Here is a 22,744-nt window from a genome sequence, read left to right as displayed (position 1 = left end):
AGTAAGTAAATAATTTGTATTGATTGTTTGAAATTTTTTTTTATAAAAAATTCAATTCCTAGCGATCAAGATAAATTACTTTAAGGCTATTCTTAAAGGCCGGCACACACTCGTGACCCGTCTGGCAGTAGTTTGAGATCATTACCGACAGTAGAGCTAACTGTGTTGCATATATATAGATATATATGCTAGAAATAACCTTAACATTTCTTCTAAACCTCACCTTCTTTCACCTTACAGAGATTTAATTGTTAATAATTTATCTAATAAGATCCATTTCCGAACAAAATATGATAATGAAAATATTGTATTGTGAAATTGAGATTTAAAAAACTGCAACCCTAAAAACAACATTATCTGTTTTATTCTATATAGAAAATACATTATACACAATGTGTAGGCCTCTTTTAAGTATGTAATTACAATTAAATTGTGCCAGCTCTTCCGTTAATTACACGGTAATAAAACGTATTGTGTAAATTGTAGATGCTGCCTAATTCGACATAATGTAAGAATGTTTCAATTCAAACCAGTAATTTGAGATAAGGGCAACTTTTAACCTGAATTTTGTCTGTCTCTAAAACGTCATTCAAGTACATTTAATTATTATATGATATACTAGGACATTGGAATTACTGTCATTCGCTGACTCATGAAGATCCTTAAGATACCCTCTTCAACTGTCTTTAAAAGGAATGGCGACTGGTTTATTTATTACTCCAAATAGAGAAGACACGTTTAAGCTTATATATCTATGATATGAGGATATAATATTTAAAGTGTTTTTGTATATATAATTTATAGTTTACAAACAACATTGATGCTTATTACATATTGCCAAATTATAAGAATTTCAGTACTTTCTCAAAGGTAGGAAAGCAATACTGTTTTATTTGCGTTTAGGATACATTATCTCTATACTTATACAAAAATACGAATTTCATATTTCATATGTTGACGTGTCGAGTATGTTTTATCAGTTAGAAATGTCTACTCATACCTATTAACTAGTTAACTAGGTAACTCTAACAGACATACATAAACTGTGTGTTTCCTAAGTTTTAAGTGTACTTCCATATATGTTACATTCATATAAGGTTACGTTAATGTTATGAATCCGTGAATTCATCCGAATAAGCTTGTTAGTATCTAGTTTATTTTATTAAAAAAAATATTTACTTATGTTAATTTTTATACGATTTGTTCGCTTCTAGCACTTTCCCTATCATATTTTTTTGGTATTTTTTCTTTACTAGGGTTGCCGGGAAGAGATCGCTTGGAAGCGGGCCGCCGGTTGCATCGTAATTTTTATGCATTATGTTATCTGTTATTCTATAAAATTAAAGTATGTAACGAAGTGTAAATAAATAAATATTTTTAGTATTGGCCCAGAGCCTTGAGCGTGCGCATCTCAACCCAGGATGCCTTTTAAATGCGCATTAAACACACACGTCCTCTGAAGACAAACATTGTGAGGAAACCGGCAAAACATACGACCCAAAAACACCCCGATCTACTTATATATTAACACATAATTATCAGTAACGAGACACAGAGAGGCCTAAATTAGGTAGGACCTAAGTTGTAGCACCGGTCGTAAATATTGTCGATACAAATATTAATATGTAATAATACTACTCTTTATCGAAGACGAGATCCTTACGTGCGGAAATCAACGTCAACCAACGAAGTTACCAACAATTTTGAAAGAAAATCTAACTGCCGTAACCATGTTATTAAAAAGTAATTAAACTAAGGTCAAAGTAATCATTGTTGAAAAAAATGCACGTGTCCGCAGGTAGAAATTAATTTTGTATTCACGACACAACCAAGTAAATTGGCTCGTTTCGTTGGATGCGCAAGTCGTTATATAATTATTCCTTATAAAATATATACGAAAAATTTAACCCACTGTCCTCTATTTTCTTTATAGAATGGGGGGAAAACGGACACTCCCAATGCGAGAGGGCCCGCGGTTGCGTTGCCAGCTTTAAAGCCAAACTCACAGCTTATATATAAAAATGATTGGAGCCGCTACAGCATATAATATATTTATAACATTATATATATATATATTGGTCTTGGCCAATTGCACCCGATTCTTAGATAATTTTGAGCAGCCTTCAGAATGTTGATGCAGAATTTTGGGTGAAATTCTGCGAGCAACACACTGTGCAAGTGAAATTCATTGGGACTGGACATTGGACATTCGCTGGGATGTGTATAACCCGTCCTCCATTCAACTCACACGGCCATTGCTCGAAAAGTTATTTCATCAAAAACTGATATTACAAAATAGTTTTATTCATATCAAACTTTTTTCATTCAACAACCGTAAACATCCTATCTGTACTAAAATTACAAAGTTGTAAAATTGTTGTATCTTTGAAACAAAAAAACTGAATTTCAAAAAATATTTCACTTTTTCACTTATTATTTTCATTATTTTTTAAGATCAGTGTTGGCCTAGGTGCTTCAGTGAGCGACTCTCATACCAGAGGTCATAAGTTCGTTACCTGGTTGTGCACCAATGGACTTGTATGACTGTACCTATCGCACATTCGTTCGATCGGTGAAGGAAAACATTGTGTGGAAACCGGATTGTGTTTATTTGTCTTTAATAAAATAATCGACGGCGAAGAAATTTGTCATCTACTTGCCTATTACATTGATAAATGATCATAAAACAGATTCAGAAATCCGAGGCCCATACCTAAAAAGGTTGCAGCTTGTTTTTTTTTTTGAAGTTAAACTTCTTTTGACACGATGGAGAAAAATGATGAGGGTGAATATTTACGATGGGCGCGCACACCGACACCTGAATTCGACATCGTAAAGTTAAGTCTAGGTGGCATGAAAATCGATAACTATGTTCAAGTTGTATGTTCTAGTATTTTATATTTAGAACACGTGTTTCGTAACAGTACAATCAAGCAGTGTGAATAAATAAATATTATTTTGATGTTTTATATCAATTTCATATACGGATGGTATTGACTTATAATTTATATATTTAAATAAAAAAATTTTGATTAATTTTATTATTTATAGTTCATCATTACTGCGTTTAAGTTATTTTTCCATACCCCAAAGAAGTATAACTTCTGACGCGTATACAGAAGTACAAACAGTCTTATTATTTATATATGCGAATATAAAAAGCCTGATACAAAAAGCACATACACACACACTTAAGTTGTATTTAGGCTTTAAAGAATTTAAGGTCAATCACGAGTCAATTAACTTGACTGTAAAAATAGTTAATTATTAAAACGAACTTGTACCGAGTTAATTTTTTTAATTGTGTTAAATTTAAAATTACTTAACTTAAACTGTTGTTTTGTGTCAAAGTAATAAATTAATGTTTTAAGGCCGTTTAGATACAACCTTAAAAACTGATAATAATTTAATACCTACATACACTATTTTCGATGTTAATAAGACAAAACAAGACAAAAATCAGTTAAATTCCTAATTATATCGGTAAGAATTGCCTAGAAGAGCTTTGAAGAGAAAATACTAGCTTGTGACCGCGACTTCGTCTACACAGGATTAGTTTTTGGAGTAGCTTATATCAGCATAGCGTAGGAAAGAACTGACATAATGTTTCGTTTTGTTGTGATAACACAGAAATAATTTTTGGGATCGCATTTGAACAATATTGTACGCTACATTATTATTATATACTACTATTACTCTAGGGGTTTTGGCAGCGTACGCGCAGGCCAGAATAGCCCGCAGAAGGTAGATTTTTACCTACTTACTTGATATTTTGGACAATTCACAAAATATCGATATAAATCGTAGCTTATGTGTTATTCTGATGTATATTCTATATTATTGTAGAGTTCGTTAGAAATATTCGCATTTATAATACGTAGGTATTTGTAGAATAAGACATTTGCACGACCCAACTGGTTATTTTATCTCAAATCGTTTTGTCTGAGTATGCACTTAAATGTTATACATTGATATAATAATAAAAATACAAGCAACAGAAAGTACGTATTATTTCGCTGTAATTTTTCAAAACCGATCAACAATAATTGGAGAGAAATTTATTCTCTCTACTTTCTAATACAGTATCAGGAATTCAAAACAACTTTGTCATAATAGATATATTAATGTTATCATAGGTCAATCATATGTCGTGTGTTTGTCGTCGACAATTTGATTTACTGTCAGATAGTACCTGTTCTATGTATTAACAAATATCATTCACATACTTGTTCAATATGTTTTTTTGTCTTTGGAAGAGGACAATATTACGCGTTTCGTAATTTGTTTAAATGAACGATGATCGAAACGTGTTTGACGTTTTGATTTTTTAAACCAAATAACAAACGGGTACGGGTTTATGATTGGATTATGTAGTTGACTAATGTCAAGTAAGCGAAGTTCGCCTTAGTTTAACATTACCTCAATTAAAAACTTATTAACATTGTACGCCAACATAGATAACAAAAGGCTGAGCCGATAAATTATAGTTTTTAATTACCTACTCCAGTTTTGAATTTGGAACTACCAAATTAAATTTCTTAAATTGCCCATATTAAGAAAATTAGAAAACAGTTTGTACAATTTCTTTGATCCCTAAGTTAATATCCCTATTGGACCAGCTAATTTAGGTTCCTTTCCTTTTGCCAATTTTTTATAGATATTATCAAACATGTGCGTTATGAATACTGCTTATTAAAATCAGCCGTCGGGTAATAACTCACAATCATTAATTAAAATATATTATTTTAGTCATCGCATATAAACTTGTTTTAAGCAAATCAATAACATTCGTTAAAAATGCAAAAGAAAAACTTATGTCACAATTTAAAATGGCATTTCAGAGTTTTTACTGCGACTCTTGCCAACCGGTACAATAATTATAATTACCGAGATTGTAAAATCTTGATTTGATTTGGTCTGGTGACGGCAAATTTCACAGAATATTTCAGTTCTTTACTTTTCAATAAAACTTGAATGCAGCTGGCTTTTCAACGCTATAAAAAATCGATTTACAAACGAATTTAAAGAATCTCAAAAATGTCTTAAAGATTATTCTAAAACCAAAAAAGGAAAAAAATATAAAACATTCGATTTTCAAACGTGTTTAAAGAGACATATTCTGTATTCTGTACAAAAACTAACGCAATAAAAGTAAAGTTGTTTATCTCAGGTCAGAACAGGTCATTTACCCACCCACAAGTGACGACATCTTACGTTTTCGTATAAGTGTATTAAATTAAAACAATAATAAATATTGTAAGTCACCGTGATAACCTACAAATTTTGAAACTATTTTTAAATTTTTAAGCATATATGTATAACTAGTAAACTAATTTATGTTTAATTCACAAATCTAGGAAGTAAAATCAATGATTCGATACGCAGATGTGCACCAATGGACTTACTGTCTGTGTATGCATTTATCACTCGTTTGTACGGCTTTTGTTAATGCTAACAGATTAAACAGCTCTGAAAATGATATGTCATCGTCGAATCGAAACACGGGCAAGTGGAAGGAGGTGGTAATGGGGAGCGCTTCTCACAGCTCAGCTCAGCTCTTCCAGAAAACATTACTGCATGTGGGGCCGAATTTGTATTTTATAGAGTTGCAAGCGGTTTCCCGGAGCGAGTAGTCTCGCCATGCTAAGCACACCAAGCTTGTAATAAAATAAATCTGAGACCTAGACCTAAAATTGTTGTAGGGCCTGAAAGACTGAAGTTTTTTTTAGGTAAGTAATATAAGTATTTTATTTTTTTCTCGCATACAATATTCGCAACAAACAATATGATTACAGTTGAGAAGGTATTGGGAGACTGGATTCAAAACTAGGTATGATCCTGTGATATGGATTACGTAAATACTATTTATTATTATTATTTCATGATCGTAATAACCTTAAATAAAAATGTGTTGAAACAGTGTTATTATTCCTTGTTTGCACGAAACTAGAATATTATTCAAAAGCCATTCACATTCAAATATTTTGGCACAAAACACAAGTATTAAATGCTCAACGTTAGTCATTGTCATACAGACTTCCTTCCAGAAATATCCATTGCAATAATAGGAACTGAAAATAATGAATTACTGAACGAAACTTCGTTTCATGTGTACTCAGTCATATATTGCAGATTTATTACGGTGGTCTTTCAAAACAGGTTTCTTCCATACAACCTACACGTAAAAAATTCAAATTATAAATACAATATAGAATTTAAAACTTAACCAACCAGTTATTATTTGATCAATATTTTGTTAATGCAACAAGTATAGAATTTCATTTTCTTAAAAGGCCGGCAGCGCACTCGCGAGGCCATGGGTCAATCCAGTATGGGTCCATGGGCGGCGATATCACTTAAAATCAAGTGAACCTCATACCTAAATCTGCCATATCTCGTGATATGTTCTTTAAAAATATCCAAATAGAAAATGAATTCAAGCTTAAATAATCACAAAAAAATTAGTAGCAAAAAAAGTTATGGTCATTAATTAGTGTCATGGTTCAAAAACGACCTCGATTGAGATTAGCAGTAGTACTGACTAGGCCTTTTTTGTAATTTTAACGAATAATTATACGTATAATGATTATATATAACGACTGTACATAATTTTTCTCCAGGCCAGCTCGTACATTTATTGAGTCTTGCCAATTGTGTACTAAACGTACAGATTACGTTATCACCCTACAAAGAGTACCCTCATTATAGCTTCATTGGAGATTAATTTTGGCTCCGATCTTCCACCTAAAAGAAACCCTCTTAATTCGTTTGTTTGTTTTTTTAATTCAAACTGTTATAGTAACAGCCAACCAGGTCAAGGTAATCCAAAACACGAAATTTCCATTCATTAGCACATTAGGTAGATATATTTTTTGTCATATAAGAAAACATGGTTCTCAATGGTTCCTATTTTTTTTAACTAGAAACAAAAAAAGAATATTCCTATACATACTTAATTTAATTTCGTCAAAACAATAAAATTACCTTAGAATTCAAGGCTATGTTAAGAATATTGTGATTACTAGAAATGACTTAAATTTGGACAAAGGCATAGTGATACCGTATCATACATTGTCTTCATCGAAGATCATCAGTAACAGCATTGCCTGCATTTAATGCGACAGATCTCTTCAACATTGAATTACTAGTAGCTGTTGGTAGCCGTGCGTGACCGTAACTCCACAAAATACTAAACTATATGTATAGACAATCACGTATATGTAATACACAAATCTTTGTGTGATATTAAGCTCTTTATAATATTTGTATTAAATATTCCGTAACAGATGCAGAACAATACGTACTTTAACGAAATATATGGAAAACTTAAACATCGATTTCTGGGCGTATAGAACTATCGTTAGCACCTACATCATAATATAAACACAACACTAACACAAGATTAAACAAATATACTTGTATGTTTTAATAATCTATATATTATACTTATAAAATTCTCGTGGCAAAATTCTCCATACTCCTCCGAAACGGCTCGACCGACTTTTATGAAATGTATTATGCATATTCAGTAGGTCTGGGAATCGAATCTTTCAAAACCCTAAGCGATAAGAGGTGTTCAGACCAATTATTAAAGTAAATAATTACAGATTTTTTTACGATACAACGTACAAAAATACATATAACTCATAATGTTCACCTCTCTACAATTAACCCCTATTTTTAATTAGTTAATTAAAAGCTTATGGCATGAACTCTGAGGTTCATATAGAGCAAAATTCACAGAACGACCTAAAAAGTTTTCTTTTCGGAAAACCGAACCGTCTCTGGGGTAGCATAGCAAAATGTTCCGTGTTGGTATATATTAAAAGGGTAGGCTAGGCATTAAGGAGAAACGAAGTTAGCGGGGGCAGCTATTAATTTATAAAACAATAAGAGCGCTGCCTAAAACTATTATTCGTATCGTATACGTATACAAGGCTATAGATTTTTTTTATTTTATGCTAAGAATATATAACATTAGAAGGGCATCTAAATCAATGTATTCCCACCAATTTTGTGCTTAGCCTATCTAAAATTCTAATGCTCTATGTAACATACACAAACTTTAATAATTAATAATTAAAGTGTGCACGTATAGTAGAGCGCCGTAAGGTTTATACCTCGGAATCCAGGGCCAGTCAATGAATCTTAATATAAACCTTGAAAATATGTTTTTAATAGTATATAGAAAAATGTTAAAAAAAAATTTTTTCGCGCTCTCAATTTTTAAAAAATTATTATAAACAATTATTAATTTTTTGGAGTTTTCATTGATTTATATTAGTCAAAAGTCATATTTTAAAAAGAACAACTATTACAAACTTGAAAACTTGATCTTGGATCTTTAGGGACTGCAGATATACCGATGAAGGTCGGGTTGGAGAATAGAGGGGATAACAGCAGCTGTTCGGTATTGTTCATGGCGGGCCCTCACAGGATAGTACACGTTGTAACGTAGCTGTTGTTTTCGTTCCGAAAAATATTTATTTCAGATTTTTGTTTATTAAAAATTAATGTTTATATTATTGTGCAGTGAGTGTGATAAAAGTTAATTACTGAACATTACTGAGTTTTAAAAACTTTGAAAATAGTGGCATAAATTGTAAGTATTTGTTTTTCATTTATATTACATGCTTTTGAAAATAGTTATGAATATTTTGTAATAAATCGATGTTAAAAGTTAGAATATAATAGTAGAATTTAATAATATAAATCATTAATTATGATATAAAAGTTAGCTATTAATATTACTAATATTTGTTGTTGCAGCCACGTGTCGCAATGGGTGAACCATCCAGTATTGATAGTACAAGCAATGATTGCCTCATTTGTGATAAAATCGGATCTAGTTCTGAATTAAGCTCTGAACTAGGAGATATTATAAAAGTCACTAGAGGCATATCATCATTAAAAGCTGCATCTGCGGAAAGAGGGGATGGACTTTCTCAGTATATAAATACTCGCGACTTTGTCTACGTCCATTCGGTATGCAGACAAAAATATATTAATAAAGGATGCATTAATTCTTATTTAAAAAAAAGAACACCACATCTGCATGCTCTCCTCCTAAAAAAAAGCTTCGAACAGCTACTTCAATTGATTTTGATTGGAAAACTAGGTGCTTCTTTTGTGAAAAAGAAGCGGATGAAATGAAGGAAAGAAGGAAGTCCAAGTCGTCAAGACAACAAATCAGCTACGTCACTAGTACTGATTTCAAGAAAAGTATAGTAAGTTTGATATGTGAAGACAAAAGTGAATATTGTCGCAATATTCATAAAAGAATTGTAGGCGTGTTAGATTTAGTAGCTCAGGGAGCTAAATATCACGCGGATTGTTACATGCGTTTAAAAACAACGCTAAAAAAGACTCAGAGGGAGAAAAAAATTCATCCAGTAACAATGCAAGTAGATGCAGCAATGGAGCAGATTTTCTGAAAATACTGATGACATTTTTAAGGCTGGTGTTACATGCACTCTTGCTTTATACGGTGCCCCCCAGAAAATAAAAGATCTTAATGCATTAGGATATAACTCTTTTTTGAAAGCAATTGCTAAAAATACCTGCGTTAAACTGCCGTCATTACCACCCACTGCAGATAGCGCATTTGAACACTTTAAAAAAGTATTATTGCAAGTTCAAACATGGCTTGGAAGAGAAATATTACCAGAAGAATGGGGCTGGAAATATGAATGCGGAATATTGACACCGCAAACAATGACGCAACGACCAGCTCCAGAATCTTTATTAAAAATTATTTTTTGCTCATGCAAAACAGGATGTGGAGCATCTTGTGGGTGCAGGAAAAGTGGATTAAACTGCACTGCAGCTTGCTTAGAATGCAATGGTGACAGCTGCACTAATCCTTCACCTACAATCTATATCAACGAGATCGACGACGACGACAATAATGTACAATGATGTAACAATGTGTATAGTTAATGATAAATTTTTTTTGTAACTTATTTTTTACGATAATCTAATAAATTAACATTGAAGTTACTCTGCACATATAATTTATTACAAATAAAATTAAATTTTTCGCTATAAACACTTTTTCCCCCTTCCGCCTCTCATTTTTCAGTAAATTGTTGTTAAAAATTGTTGTAAATCGAGATCGGTCAAAATTTTTTTTTTAACTTTTTTATTTGAGGTTTTAATAATGCAGTCTCATACTTGATACACAGATTCATTGACTGGCCCTGGGTTCCGAGGTTTGACCATTTTTATGCCTTACGGCACTCTACTAGTAAGAAAATGAAAGGTTTTAATGGGATTTTCTTTACAAAATACGGTAGGTACATTTCCAAAACTAATATATAATATTATTTTCGATCCCTTTAAAAATCAAGTTTTACACCCGTTAGTCCCACGTTGGAATATACTATTCTTAATAGTGAAATATCGTTGAGACGTTTCTCAACTTATAATGTCTAACACCTTAACTCTTATATAACATTGTCTTTACAATAAAGAAAATACTATTAGGAGTATACCAAAGTGTGTCAAGTACGGGCGAAAGCACAACGTAAACAATTTAATATCGGGCCAACCTTTACGAGGGTAATAAGAGTGCTGTTAGAAGTGTCTTAAGCAACAAAACGAGTTTTATTTTCAACGCAAGTCACTCGTTTATGACGCATTCAGGGATTTTAGGATCGTATACGTTTTAATGCTCCGCTTTTAAAGGACTTAGAATATCGGGAACACGAGTGGAGTTGAATATTATCTTGGTCTTTTATCTTAGCTCATCAAAAAGCACTAGAAACGTGGAGATGTTTTTTTATAACTTTGTGATTTGACAAGTATTACTTATTTCATCATTTTGACACCGCAGTCAGCTTCACTGAGTATTTCCTTTTGAAAAATAGCAAGCTGTTGAATCGGCTATCAGTGGAAGACTTACCTAGGGGAGACAATATCCAAATATATAAAATACCATACTCCTGCTTTAAGGGCCTGCATCGAACCCACTAGTGTATGGGACTGCGTCAGCTGATTATGGCTGTCCTTAGTTATTAAATAGGATAAGGTAAATAAACAAACGTTTGATAATCTTATCAAGTATTTGTCATACGGTATTTGGTACAGTTTACTTAACATATTACTAAACGTATTTTCGTGCTTCCGGTTAGGTCCAAAGTCGACCACGGTACACTGCGCGAGGTGTATGAAAATTTACTGTTACTTATATAGTAGGTTATTACTAACTGTAACTATTTACTAGCTGTGTTTCGCCATTCGAACCCCTTAATTCGGTAGTACCATAAAAACTCCTTAATACATCCAAAAAGACGAGAAGATTTCAGATCCGAAAAAAGTAATGTCTTTTTTTTTAATTTCATTCATCTTTTATGTCATCTGGAGAAAGTAAGTAACAAGGTACCATTACTCATGTAGTAACTTCTTACATACCAAATCAAAAGGCAATGGAGGATTTTTTTTATTAAGAGCTGGTAGAAAATGAACAGTTATCTAAATTAATAAATAAAATACATACCTGTTAAAAGCACTATTTTGTTCTATATGTGTGCGCATTAGTACATCCATTACCTATTGTTCGTCGTCATTAAAGTACTTTCTAAATTGCGGTCGAAGACTAGATTTAAAAGTGAACGGTATACATTAGGTTAGCCGTTATATCAATAGATATTCTTTAAAATGTCAATAATAATGGCAAAGGACTACTGCTCTGGATACTTCAGTTTAAAGTTTATAATTGAGACAATCGCCATCGCCCCAATAAGTAAATCATTTATACATTAACTGACTAAAGCACAATGAAAAATAATTAACACATTTCAAGAACTATCATCGTAAAGTTGTTTTTAAGTGACTTAGAAACGTTCCTGTTTCAAAGTTATTAAGAAAAATCTTTATATAGACAAGGTTGGAAACTTTGGTCAAATGATGTAGTACGCTTAATGTACGGTTATAGTACATATGCAAAATCTAAGAGCTGTAGTCTAGACTGTCTGGCCCGTCACAGGAGTTTCCTATAGTGGGGACTAGAGTAAATATATATTTAACTGCTTTGTTTTTAAATGTAATGTCGTGATCTGTATCATTTATTTATGTTCAAAACCCTTTTTCGGATAAAATGCGTTTATAAATAATAAGATTGTACAGATAACGATATCATATCTTATCTTTGTACATTAGCCGATTTGTTTTCGGCGATGCGAAAAAAGTAAAGCAAAATACCTTTGATAATTAACAAGATTATTTAAAAGGAATAACTGTTATTCCTTAGCAGCTGTTTATCGCAAAACATTTATTCTAATAGCATTGATATGAAATTATGCAATCTAACGTAAATATATATTTAAATACGCAGTTTCAACAACATCTAGAAGAGAGTAAGAGAGATAGCAGTATGTTTTTTTTATATTTTTAGCTAACTTTCCAGATCCAGGTTCCTCAATATAAATTCCTTTAAAACCTAAAACAGCGATTCTTCATTTATAAAGCTGTCAATAATTCGAATTTGAACCTTGCACAAGTCGAAACCGACCATCGGTGGATGTAATGCCGGTCCACTTCCATACTTTTATCAAAAAACTGTTTCTTTCGGACTATGGCTTTAGTTCATTATTGTAAGAGGCAATTAACTTTTCCCCAAGAAATCGCTCGACGTTAGTCGTAGTAGTTAGCCGTCGCCAGCTGAGTGTCAAGAAGAGGTACAGAAGAAGGGAATTTTTTTTATATATATCAAAGGAAAATTGCACCGTCTTCATTGTACAATAAATTTACTTTTATGAACATTTATCCCGCTAATTGCAAGCGTTTTCTCTTGATTCTTTTGTTTCCATGGCAACGGAGTTTACTAAACGGATAATGTTCTTTTACATTCAGCTAAGAATTCCAATTTCTATAGTTACTCATCACGAAATCTCGGGAACTATAGGACTTAGAAATGTGAAACTTGGTAGGAATATTACTTTCGTTATGTAAAGGTCAACTAAAAACGGATTTTAAGAAATTCATCCCCCCAAGGGGATTGCGGGGGCGTTAACAATGAACAATTCCCGTTTTTAAACTATAGCTCCTATAAATTCCAAATTTGGTAGGAATCTTCTGTAAGAGATGTAGAATTTAGAAATAGTCTATGAACGAATTTTACGGTAGCTCACCCCACAGTAGGTTGCGGGGGTGGTTTAACAAAAAAAAATTTTATTTTTTAAGGCGTAGCTCCTACAGACTCCAAATTTAGCTAGAGTCGTCTATATGTGATGCAGAAATTATTTAAGAGCGGATTTTACAACAACCCACCGCCGAAAAAGATTGCGGTAGTGGGTGTTAAAATGTGAAATTTCTATTTCCAAACTGTAACCTCTATAGACTTTAAATTTGGTAGTAATCTTTTATTTGTCATGCAGAAATCATCTCAAATAGGATTTTACGAAATTCTATTTCCAACAGGGATTGCGGGGGTGGGTGTGAGAATGTTAAATTTATGTTTCCAAACTGTAACTTCTACAGACTCCAAATGATTATTTTTTTACTGTTTAAATAGAAAAGGTTAAAGTCAATTGTTTTTTTTTATTTAATTAATTACATTTGTTTTTATATAACCTAATTAATTTTATGATAAACCGAAAATAAAAATTTTAGAAAAAAAATAAAAATTAACAAAAAAGCAAAAAAAAAATGAATAAAAAAATATGAATAAAATTTACTTTATTTCTTTTGAAAATTCGACCAGCGAAGCGGGCGGGACCGGCTAGTTATTAATATAAATACTAATAAATATTACCGTGAGCTTTAGAGCAGTACAATCTATATTTGGTGTGAATTGTTTTTTATGGAGATTGTAGACGATGTGAGATATGAAATAATTATAGCATAAGAATTACTATACAGCTATTTAACATTATGGTTAATGCACAGAGATTTAAGTGTATTTTAATTGGTTTTAGGATACCAAAAATAACAAAAGCATAGAGTCGCATCATATCTGTTTTTCTATGAAAGAATATCATCGTTTCGCCTAGTTATCGATAGGATATCTTAATCCAAACCATTTATAATTATAGTTTCATTACTTTTAAATTAAACGTGCACTAACCAAGTTTAATAACAGGCATCATGTGAGATCTGGAAATTACTCAGCACGTGATTGAAGTTACAATAAGATGCTTGCACACAATACAATATTTGTAAATAAAATTATACACTCACGCCAAAGAAAACATGTATTTTACACCTCGATAGGTTGATGGTACATAGAAACTTTAAGTGTATTAAGATTTTTAATCAAACTTTTAATGGTCACATTAAGTCCATACACAAATCTGCAAATCTTTGACGCATGTATCAAAGGCTTTTGAGCCGAAGAGAAATACCCAGTAAACCATCTCCTGTGCGCTGATAAGACTCGGAGTCGGCGTCGTTTGCTAACGAGGCATACGCATATTTAGCCTAATCTAAAATCCCTAAATCTACCCAAAACACTTATAAGTTATCGTAAGACTTATCCCACGTTATAATGTCTATGATGCTAACTGTTCCATAAATGTATAGTGAAACAAAAAATTTAAAACACAATTGCAATGGTCACACCTTTATCACTAAAGGGTAGCTATATAAAATACCTAAAAACTTTTTTCGTTTAATTGCGATTAAACCGAGATTTCACTTAGAATTTGACTGAGCCAGCTGACTCTATGGTCATGCTTGGTCAACATGGTCAATGCTTGCCCATGTTTAATTGTTAAGGGGCAAATAAATCGTAATGATAATAATACAAAATCTTTAAAACTTTATTCGAGTATGAAAATGCGGTCTGCTTACTGAACATGTAGTATTCGGATAACAATATAAAAATACCTAATTTTGCGAAGGGGAAAGATCATGTACGTAACTTTAGTACGAAAACACGCAGCTTCAGCAACACATGACTTTTAGACGCAAAATTTTCGAACCAAATACACGTATACTTTTTTTTAAGTTTTTCAAGATACGCACGATAGTTAAATACGTATATTAATTGAATTTCATTTTGTGATAGCGAATTAATTATGTCTTGTCATTGATTTTAAATAAGGACACTACTCACTGAATATATAGCCATAGTATTTAGTCTCTAGAAATGTTTCTTTAAGAAAATTATATTTTTGTCATCTTCCGAGACTCAAGGCAGTCTTATAATAGATTGCCAACTATTATACTCGTTGGCATTGATAATAATATAACATCAAACATAAGCTCTACATTAAAACTTCTTGCCCGCTAGGAGTTTCGAAAACGCCCAGCCCTAAGGTCCTTGTACAATGTTACAATCAAAGTAACGCGTTCAAAGCCAGAAAGAATCTTTAGCGAAAAATTATACAGTTCCACCATGATTAGTATTTATCCATGTTATCCTTTATTATTAACTGAATATTTTCGTTATAAGTAAAATTCGCATATTAGGCCCGTTTAGTTTATACTAGTTCTTGTGACTCGTAAAACCTGTTTTCCTGCATGAATTTTAATTTTTTAACAAATCGGACACATTTCTTAAGTAAGGTTATGTTGGTAGCGTCATATGTAATTTTAATTTTCGCTATTTGAGAACCAAATCTAATTTCTGATCCAATCATAAAATCAAACAAGATTCATGTTTGAATCGTTGCTAAATATAAGGCCTTTAGTTTAGTGACAAAGTAAAAAGGTCCTAGGAAATTATTAGTTATTTAACTTTTTATTATTTCTAGGAATATGCGATAAGTAAAAAATAATCACGACGATAAGAAAAATCTATATAGCGATTGGCTTCAGCAATATTGATGGTGATTTTTTATATTCTATATAATAAATAAAAATGCGCTGTAAAAATGAATACATATTATGTATATTTCCAAAATTAGTTATAAGTTTAAACTTTACACTTCCTAGCTAAACACACAAAACAATTCCTTTGAAATTCTTGTAAATATTTCTTTATTGTAGGCATTGAGTAAAAATATTTAATCGTAATGAATCGGAACTCTTGTGTAGATAATGTTTTCAGTTCGTTTTAGCATTAGTATTTTGTGATTATATTAATATTATGCATGTGAGTGAGTATTTATAACTTACCTCACACTTATAATGAGTCACTGCACACTGTACAGGGTCAGGGTGAAACACACACAAAACTAAACACAATATCAAACAATACAAACTTTGTAAACACCGATGCCACACGCGGTCGAGATATATATAAAAATTAATATAAAGTAAGAACCAACTTTCAAAGAACAACTAATATATTACAAATTATAATGTGAGAACACAGTTTCTTATTGGTAAGTTGTAAACTATAACTTGTTATTTAGGAAACTCGATTTTGTTTATATTATTATCACGACAAGTAGAGATAAAAACATGAATGTCTTACTCCGTATGCACGATAACTGAAATGAACGGCGAACCGAGAACCGTTATGTATAGACTATGATGAACCTTCAATATAGAGCAGCGACCGGTGGAGTGCACAGAATGAACTGTGAACTAAAGAGTGAGTTGTGTTCTTGTTAGTAATATTGTCACAGATTATATTCATGTTTAGTTTAGTTAAGGCACGTGTCTAACTAACAATATAGATGTACGGTTATATGTACTCATTTGAATAACAAAGTAACAAGTTTATTTAAAAAATTTTGCGATTAAAGACGTCGCTCTCCTCTTTTTCTGTTCATATACGTTTCAATTTCCAATCCTAATGAAATATTATATTTTAATATTTAATAATAATCATAAGCCTTTATTCATCCACGTCTTATTGACATACATTTAACAAAAATATATAAAATGAACTACTCTTAGATGCGGCCCCTGTCCAGGAGAAGGCCACCTCCAACTTTTTCCACCCTATTTTATTTTTTGACATCGTCATTCAATTTTTCCAGCTATCCTTTACTTCCTATCGGCCGATCGCTCTACCCTTTTTGAATTCATCATTCAGATCAGAACATTTTTCTATCCTTTTTTTATCCTTTCAATTCAACTATATTAAATTTATTTAAATTTATAAATTTAATATAGTTGAATTGAAAGTATTAGGTATAATTTGTAGGTAGTATTGCAATATTATTTCGTTAGTTCAGACTATTTGGCGAAAAGAGTACTAATACTAATTCTTTATTACGAATGTTTCCTTAAGCCTGCCACTGACGATACGTCCATTAATCCGAATGGAGTAGTCATTGTCCAAAATCGTCCCATGTATGGTAAAAACATATTCCATTTGGATGGACGTCAGGCAGCTTTGGATTTCCAAACGTTTGAAATCCATGCGTCCAGGCCAAATGGACGTCATCCGCGGCCGTCCGTCAATGTCAGAAACGTGCGCCACGCCACATGGAAGCAGTCCGAATTGTCCGTGAATGGGCGAAACGGCGTCCATTTTTTTGAGGTTATTGTCTCAGTTTATGTTTTTATGTCGATGGTGGTGCATGTGCTGTGTATTTGTCAAGCGTTATAATTTTTTTAAATTATGTCTTTGTCCGCGCGTGACTTTATATATCAGATATGATTAATTTTTTTAGATTATATATATATATACATAATATACTCTTAATAAAATATAAATATAAATAGATTTATATAAATAACAATATATATAGAATTATTTCTTATCTGTATGATAGGTGCGATGTCACTGTCAGTTGTCAATTTACATTGAATGTTGTTCTTGTATGAACGGTCAACGGAATTAATACAAAAAAAAATTGTTTATTTCAATTTTCAAGTTTCAACTAACGGTCTAATGAGTCCTAATATTTTATAAATTTGTTTTAACTTGAATATTAAAACAGCTTAACAATTGATTCAATAATATAGTACAATTGGATTCTATATTATAGTAACGGTGTATCAATTCATATCTACCTGTGCTTGTATCGCTATATCAAAGAAAATGATTAAAACTGAAAAATGGTCTGGTGGAACTGAAGAGGAGTATGAAACCCAGCACTTTGGTTTTGGGTCACAACGACTAAAGATAGCGGTTCGAGAAATGGTAGAAGATAAGATACGTGCATCGGTTACAAAGGCTTTTTATGGTGTTCACAATACTTTGGGATTAAACGAAACTGATGAAGTTTTATTAGCCCATACACGCGAGAAACTTATTCGTCTGTATTGTAACAAAGCCAGCGCACCATTGGATGTTATTGATACGGAAATTGAAAAAATGCTAAAAATACCGCCAAATGTACTTTTACCAGAAGATGATGAACAGTCCAAACAGATTTCTGAAACTGAGTATAACTTGTTGAATGAAGAAGTAAATAATCTCAAGAAGAAAGTGCTGCGGGGTGCATTGATGGAATCTTGGTTATCTAAAGAAGATAAAGAGTTATCATCAATTGAAGATGTTATAGAACTCACAAAAAAAGATATGGAAGTGGTTGATGTGATGCAACAGAATTTAGAAAGTCCAGATACTGTTAAAGCTATGATTAACACAGTTCAGTTTTTAAGTGCAAGATTGCCATTTATTGAAATTTATGATAAATTGTATAAAGATTAGGGTAAGTGAATTATACTAATAATTTGTAAATAATATAATATAGTAAGAGTAAATAAAATATTTAATTACTTACCTAGTATTAGTACCTATTAACGATAAAGAATTGAGTGTGAAAGACTTAATGTGACCTATGACTCTGACTCAAATATGATATTGCTGTGTGGAGTCATGACTAAATCTTACTTTATATTTTACAAAAAAATTGCTTTGTATGTTAAAGCTCATATTCTCAATGTATGTTATGTATGGTTCAAAGGTCAATTGAAATATTTAGTCTCTAGCTGTAAAACCATTTTACATTTTCTATATTTACAAACCGCTTTGGATATAGGTTTTATATCATGTTATATGTACATATTAACACTTTTGGTGAGTTCTGCATAGGTATTGGTATTATAAAAACATAGTAACAGGTACTTTTTATTTTTTGTAAAAACACATCTTACATCATCTATAACTGAGAACAACAACATTTATTTCATTCTATTACACAAACTTATTTAACATTTATGAGTTCCTCCATAAAATATATTTTCATAAATGAAAACATAGTCTAAAAGGTTTATATAGCTTGGCACAATTACTATCTGCAAGTAAAGTTAAAAGTGTAAATAAATACTATCTACCAACATCATTACTTTTTAATAAAAATGACCAAATACAATTTGTAATATTTCACAACTTAATTTTTTATCGACATTGAAGTACCATCAACATATAATAAAATTTAAAATGAATAATTATAATCTGTAATACACATACACTGACTTATTTTGTCTGTAATTAATTTTATAGACAACATTATTAATTAATGTAGCATTGTTTTTATTAACAATGCTACATTCGTAAAATTAATCATCAATCTTTTCAATTTTCTATATTGGGCAACACCTGTTGTGTGTTGTGTTTGGTCTAATTTGTAGTCATAAATATTAAAACCATATTTTAATCCCAAATTGTATCTGGCAATGGATCTAATCCTAATAAAAACTATTTATATCACATTTATGTCTTACAATTCTATGAAAAAGTAACATTTACAAAAATAATGAGCATTGATGCTGAATTTACATAATACATCAACTAACACTTAGGTTACAACAACATGACAAGCATGACCATATAAGGAATTTTTATTGAGCCTGTATGGCAAATTTTAATAACTAGTTTATGTTACAATTGTCACATCAAAAAAGTATACTTCTAGAAAATTTACGAATAGACATGAAAAAGCTAAAACATTCTGCATTATAAATAAAATTATTTTCATTTAAATGTGTTTATTTTTGTCTCATAGAACATTATTGAAACAATGATATGAATTATTGTGATTACAAAAATATATTTTGTAAGAATAATCTGATATATTGACTCTTTCAAATTTAAGAAAAATTGACATTTTATACCACATATATATACAACATATTTAAACCATTCGATTTATGAATAGTATTCCTTTTTAAAGTGTATTAACTTTTTCTGAAGCAGGAATTTGCAACTTAACATTTATCATTTAATTTTTTATTGAGATTCATATGTGTTTCAAAAATAAATGTTATTTTGTCTGGTTTCCACACTGATATGGAACATGAAAATGTAATTGCTATGTGAGTTGTTCTTTTTGCAGTAATATTTTTTACAAAGATACTTTGTATATTTCTATCATATTCTTTTCCATTTCAGGATAAAGGAGGTTGTTAAAATGGCTTATGGGTATACAGTATTTTATAAATCCAAAGGAAATCAACAATTTTCATGTGACATACTGGGTGGATACAATTTACTATACAATGCAAAGTAAGGATATATTTTGAATATATACATTTTAGAATGTATGCTTTTAAGACATTATTTACATAAACATGTACATCTCTTATAGAGGTGAAATTTTAACAAAAAGATTTAATCCAGTAATTTGAATTTATTGTCTAGATGACAACACTCATGATCTAAATATTTATATATCTCAGACCTATTCTAACTTCTAAACGCTTTTACTTACAAAATTAAAGCATAAGAAAATAAGCATTTGCTTTTTAGATCAGATTAAAGTACTGTAAATTAAATTTATTATTGATTATATGTATTGTGGAAGTAAACATACATGAAACATTTGTAAAGTAGTTTTACTTGAAAAATATTAACCAATATTTTTGATATGCTATTTGGCTAAAACTAAGATACTTTCACATTGAAACAAAAACAATAAGAAAAATATGCAGCCTTTTTGACTTTATCTATATAAAATATGTACATCTAACTTATATAATTACTGGCAACTTTAATGACTAGATTTTTTATTGTAGAGATAAAAAATATCTGTAGTATTTTCAAGTGTAGCTAAATAATTTTTTTAGTCACAATATTAACAGAAATGCAGTCACATGTTCTTTGTTTAGCTTGTTAGGTTCTACTCACAATTTCATTCGTGGATTCTGAAAAACCTATAAGTAGCTGGTCTATTGACAGAGTTTGGGTATTTATAACATATTGTGGTCTTCAAAAACATTGTAATTAATACATGCTTGGGACATAATAACATACATTTTTATTACTAAGTCACCTTCACTTAGCTAGCTGCTACTGGAATCCAGGTATTGTATTGATATGGTTAAATGAATAAATATTAATTAAACTCAATAGTTAAATCAGATTTTATAGTTATTTAAACCTTGAAGTCAGTTATTGTGCAAGCAATCTGCTAGAAAAGGAAGACCTGTCTAGAAATAGTTCTGATCTAGGTCTCATTTACAAGTTAAATATAATTATACAAAAGCAGGCGGTCTAGTGTCTACAGCTGTAAGTACATGTTTTGCAGCCGGACCAGGCCAACACCAGCCATCACTCAGCGCCACCAGTCAAACTGGTCCCCACTCTGTGTTCTCCTAAATAAAAATATAACAATAAGTTTTATTAAACTTCTTAGACGGATATTAATACTGATTGCAGTATGAGTATATAGAAACTCTTCTAAGTGGAGTCTCGGACTGGGGTAGACTAAATCTACTCCAATGTAACCCCAAGAAGACACAAGCCCACGCGTTTTCCGCTTAAAAAATGCTTTTGTAGCTACTCCCCTCTTTCAAGGCGGTGGTGGTTCTCGGTCATTTGTAATGGAAGGCTAAATTAGCCTCCGAAAACTTAGTGTGCAAGGCGAGACGGTACTTCACTCTCGGGCACCGCTTGCAACTCCTTGAAGCGCAAATTCGACCCCAAATGAAATACTGGTCTCAGCTCTGGGCGGCAGCTACCCAGTACCAGCTCATGGAGAGTATTTAGAGGAGTTGTTCGGTCTAATTCCTGCAGCTGAGTTTCATTAACGGACGTCAAGGCAAAATAAAAAATACCATTCGTATCATCCCGACGTCAGTCGTTCCACAACTGTGCGTTTTCTGAGACATTTGTCGCGCAACACCACTATGTGGAATCAGCTGCAGCGGAAGAATTTCCGAACAAATTCGACTTCTAGGGCCATTCAAGAAAAGAGCATACCAATTCTTGAAAGGCCGGCAACGCACTTGTGAGCCTTCTATGCTATGAGGCTATTCTATGGCTATACTGACTATTCTATGAGGCAATGTGAGTGTCTATGCCCTGCAGTATCATTTAACATCAGGTCTGCCTTCTATTACATAAAAAAATATGTATATACGTACTTGTGAAATATTAAGTGTCTTCGAGTGCATGGGACTCTGAGGCATGGTAGTCGCGTTGGCGCTGAAGTATCCTCCGGGCTTTGGCCGCAAGTGGCGATTGTGCATCTCCATTTGAACTATCTTCATGAATTCGATTTGGGCGGCTAACTTCTGCACTTCCTCCTGAAAGTATATTATAATATATTCATATTATTAATCCGTAGATCCTTAGTTATATCCTTAGTTGTATGTAAAAAAGGAGTACGTGACTTTATGAGATTTATTGCTAAAATTATGTAGTACTTTCCACCATAAATCGGTGCTTTAGTAAACCTACTATCGAGGCGATAAGTTAAACGAGATCATGTATTTTATACCTTTAACTGTTCATTCTCCTGGTAAAGATCGGGCGGGTCATCTGGTACTAGTCCGATACCGTTCAGAGAAGAGGCAGGCACACCACGTGCTCGTGCTCTGCTATCCCATGTGTCTCCTGTACCTCGTACAACACGTAAAACCTACAAATAATATTACTCAAACTCAAAAGGCCAACGAAATTAACGCCTTGTTAATAGTCGAGATAATTTGAGCTATAATCTCTCCTATTTTGGAA

The 22,744-nt window shown here is 31.8% G+C and overlaps 3 protein-coding genes across 6 annotated transcripts in view; 1 reads left to right on the top strand and 2 right to left on the bottom strand.

Moving 5' to 3' along the window:
* Nucleotides 1-16,367, bottom strand: part of LOC110996660 (dual 3',5'-cyclic-AMP and -GMP phosphodiesterase 11) — a 147,138-nt gene extending 130,771 nt beyond the window's left edge. For 3 of the 4 annotated variants that reach the window (XM_045632832.1, XM_045632831.1, XM_045632833.1), the window contains exon 1: nt 16,060-16,366. The gene's annotated coding sequence lies outside the window, so the exon portion shown is untranslated. Of the gene's footprint in view, nt 1-16,059 lie in introns of all 4 variants that reach the window. The other variant, XM_045632828.1, reaches the window with a different exon arrangement.
* Nucleotides 16,368-17,655: 1,288 nt separating this feature from the next.
* LOC111002311 (protein MIS12 homolog) lies at nt 17,656-20,546 on the top strand. The gene is made up of 2 exons (XM_022272465.2): nt 17,656-18,497; nt 20,180-20,546. Exon 1 carries the CDS (start codon nt 17,882-17,884, stop codon nt 18,494-18,496), a length of 615 nt encoding a protein of 204 aa, XP_022128157.1. The 5' UTR covers nt 17,656-17,881; the 3' UTR covers nt 18,497; nt 20,180-20,546.
* A 579-nt stretch (nt 20,547-21,125) lies between these two features.
* The window catches only part of LOC111002310 (probable G-protein coupled receptor CG31760), a 40,507-nt gene continuing 38,888 nt past the window's right edge, over nt 21,126-22,744 (bottom strand). Inside the window, exons 15-17 of the mRNA XM_045632934.1 lie at nt 22,509-22,649; nt 22,153-22,314; nt 21,126-21,381 (exon numbers count right to left, since the gene is read on the bottom strand). Coding sequence (XP_045488890.1) covers nt 21,355-21,381; nt 22,153-22,314; nt 22,509-22,649 — 330 coding nt within the window. The 3' untranslated portion in view covers nt 21,126-21,354. The remainder of the gene's footprint in view (nt 21,382-22,152; nt 22,315-22,508; nt 22,650-22,744) is intronic.

This window comes from Pieris rapae, chromosome 21 (genome assembly GCF_905147795.1).
Source record: "Pieris rapae chromosome 21, ilPieRapa1.1, whole genome shotgun sequence".
Classification (NCBI taxonomy): Eukaryota; Metazoa; Arthropoda; class Insecta; order Lepidoptera; family Pieridae; genus Pieris; species Pieris rapae.
Note: the sequence above shows the minus strand (reverse complement) of the source record. Positions and strands in the feature narration are given on the sequence as shown.

Excerpts from the sequence above, each read along its gene's own strand:
- LOC111002311 (XM_022272465.2), top strand. The coding sequence starts at position 17,882 with ATGATTAAAACTGAAAAATGGTCTGGTGGAACTGAAGAGGAGTATGAA.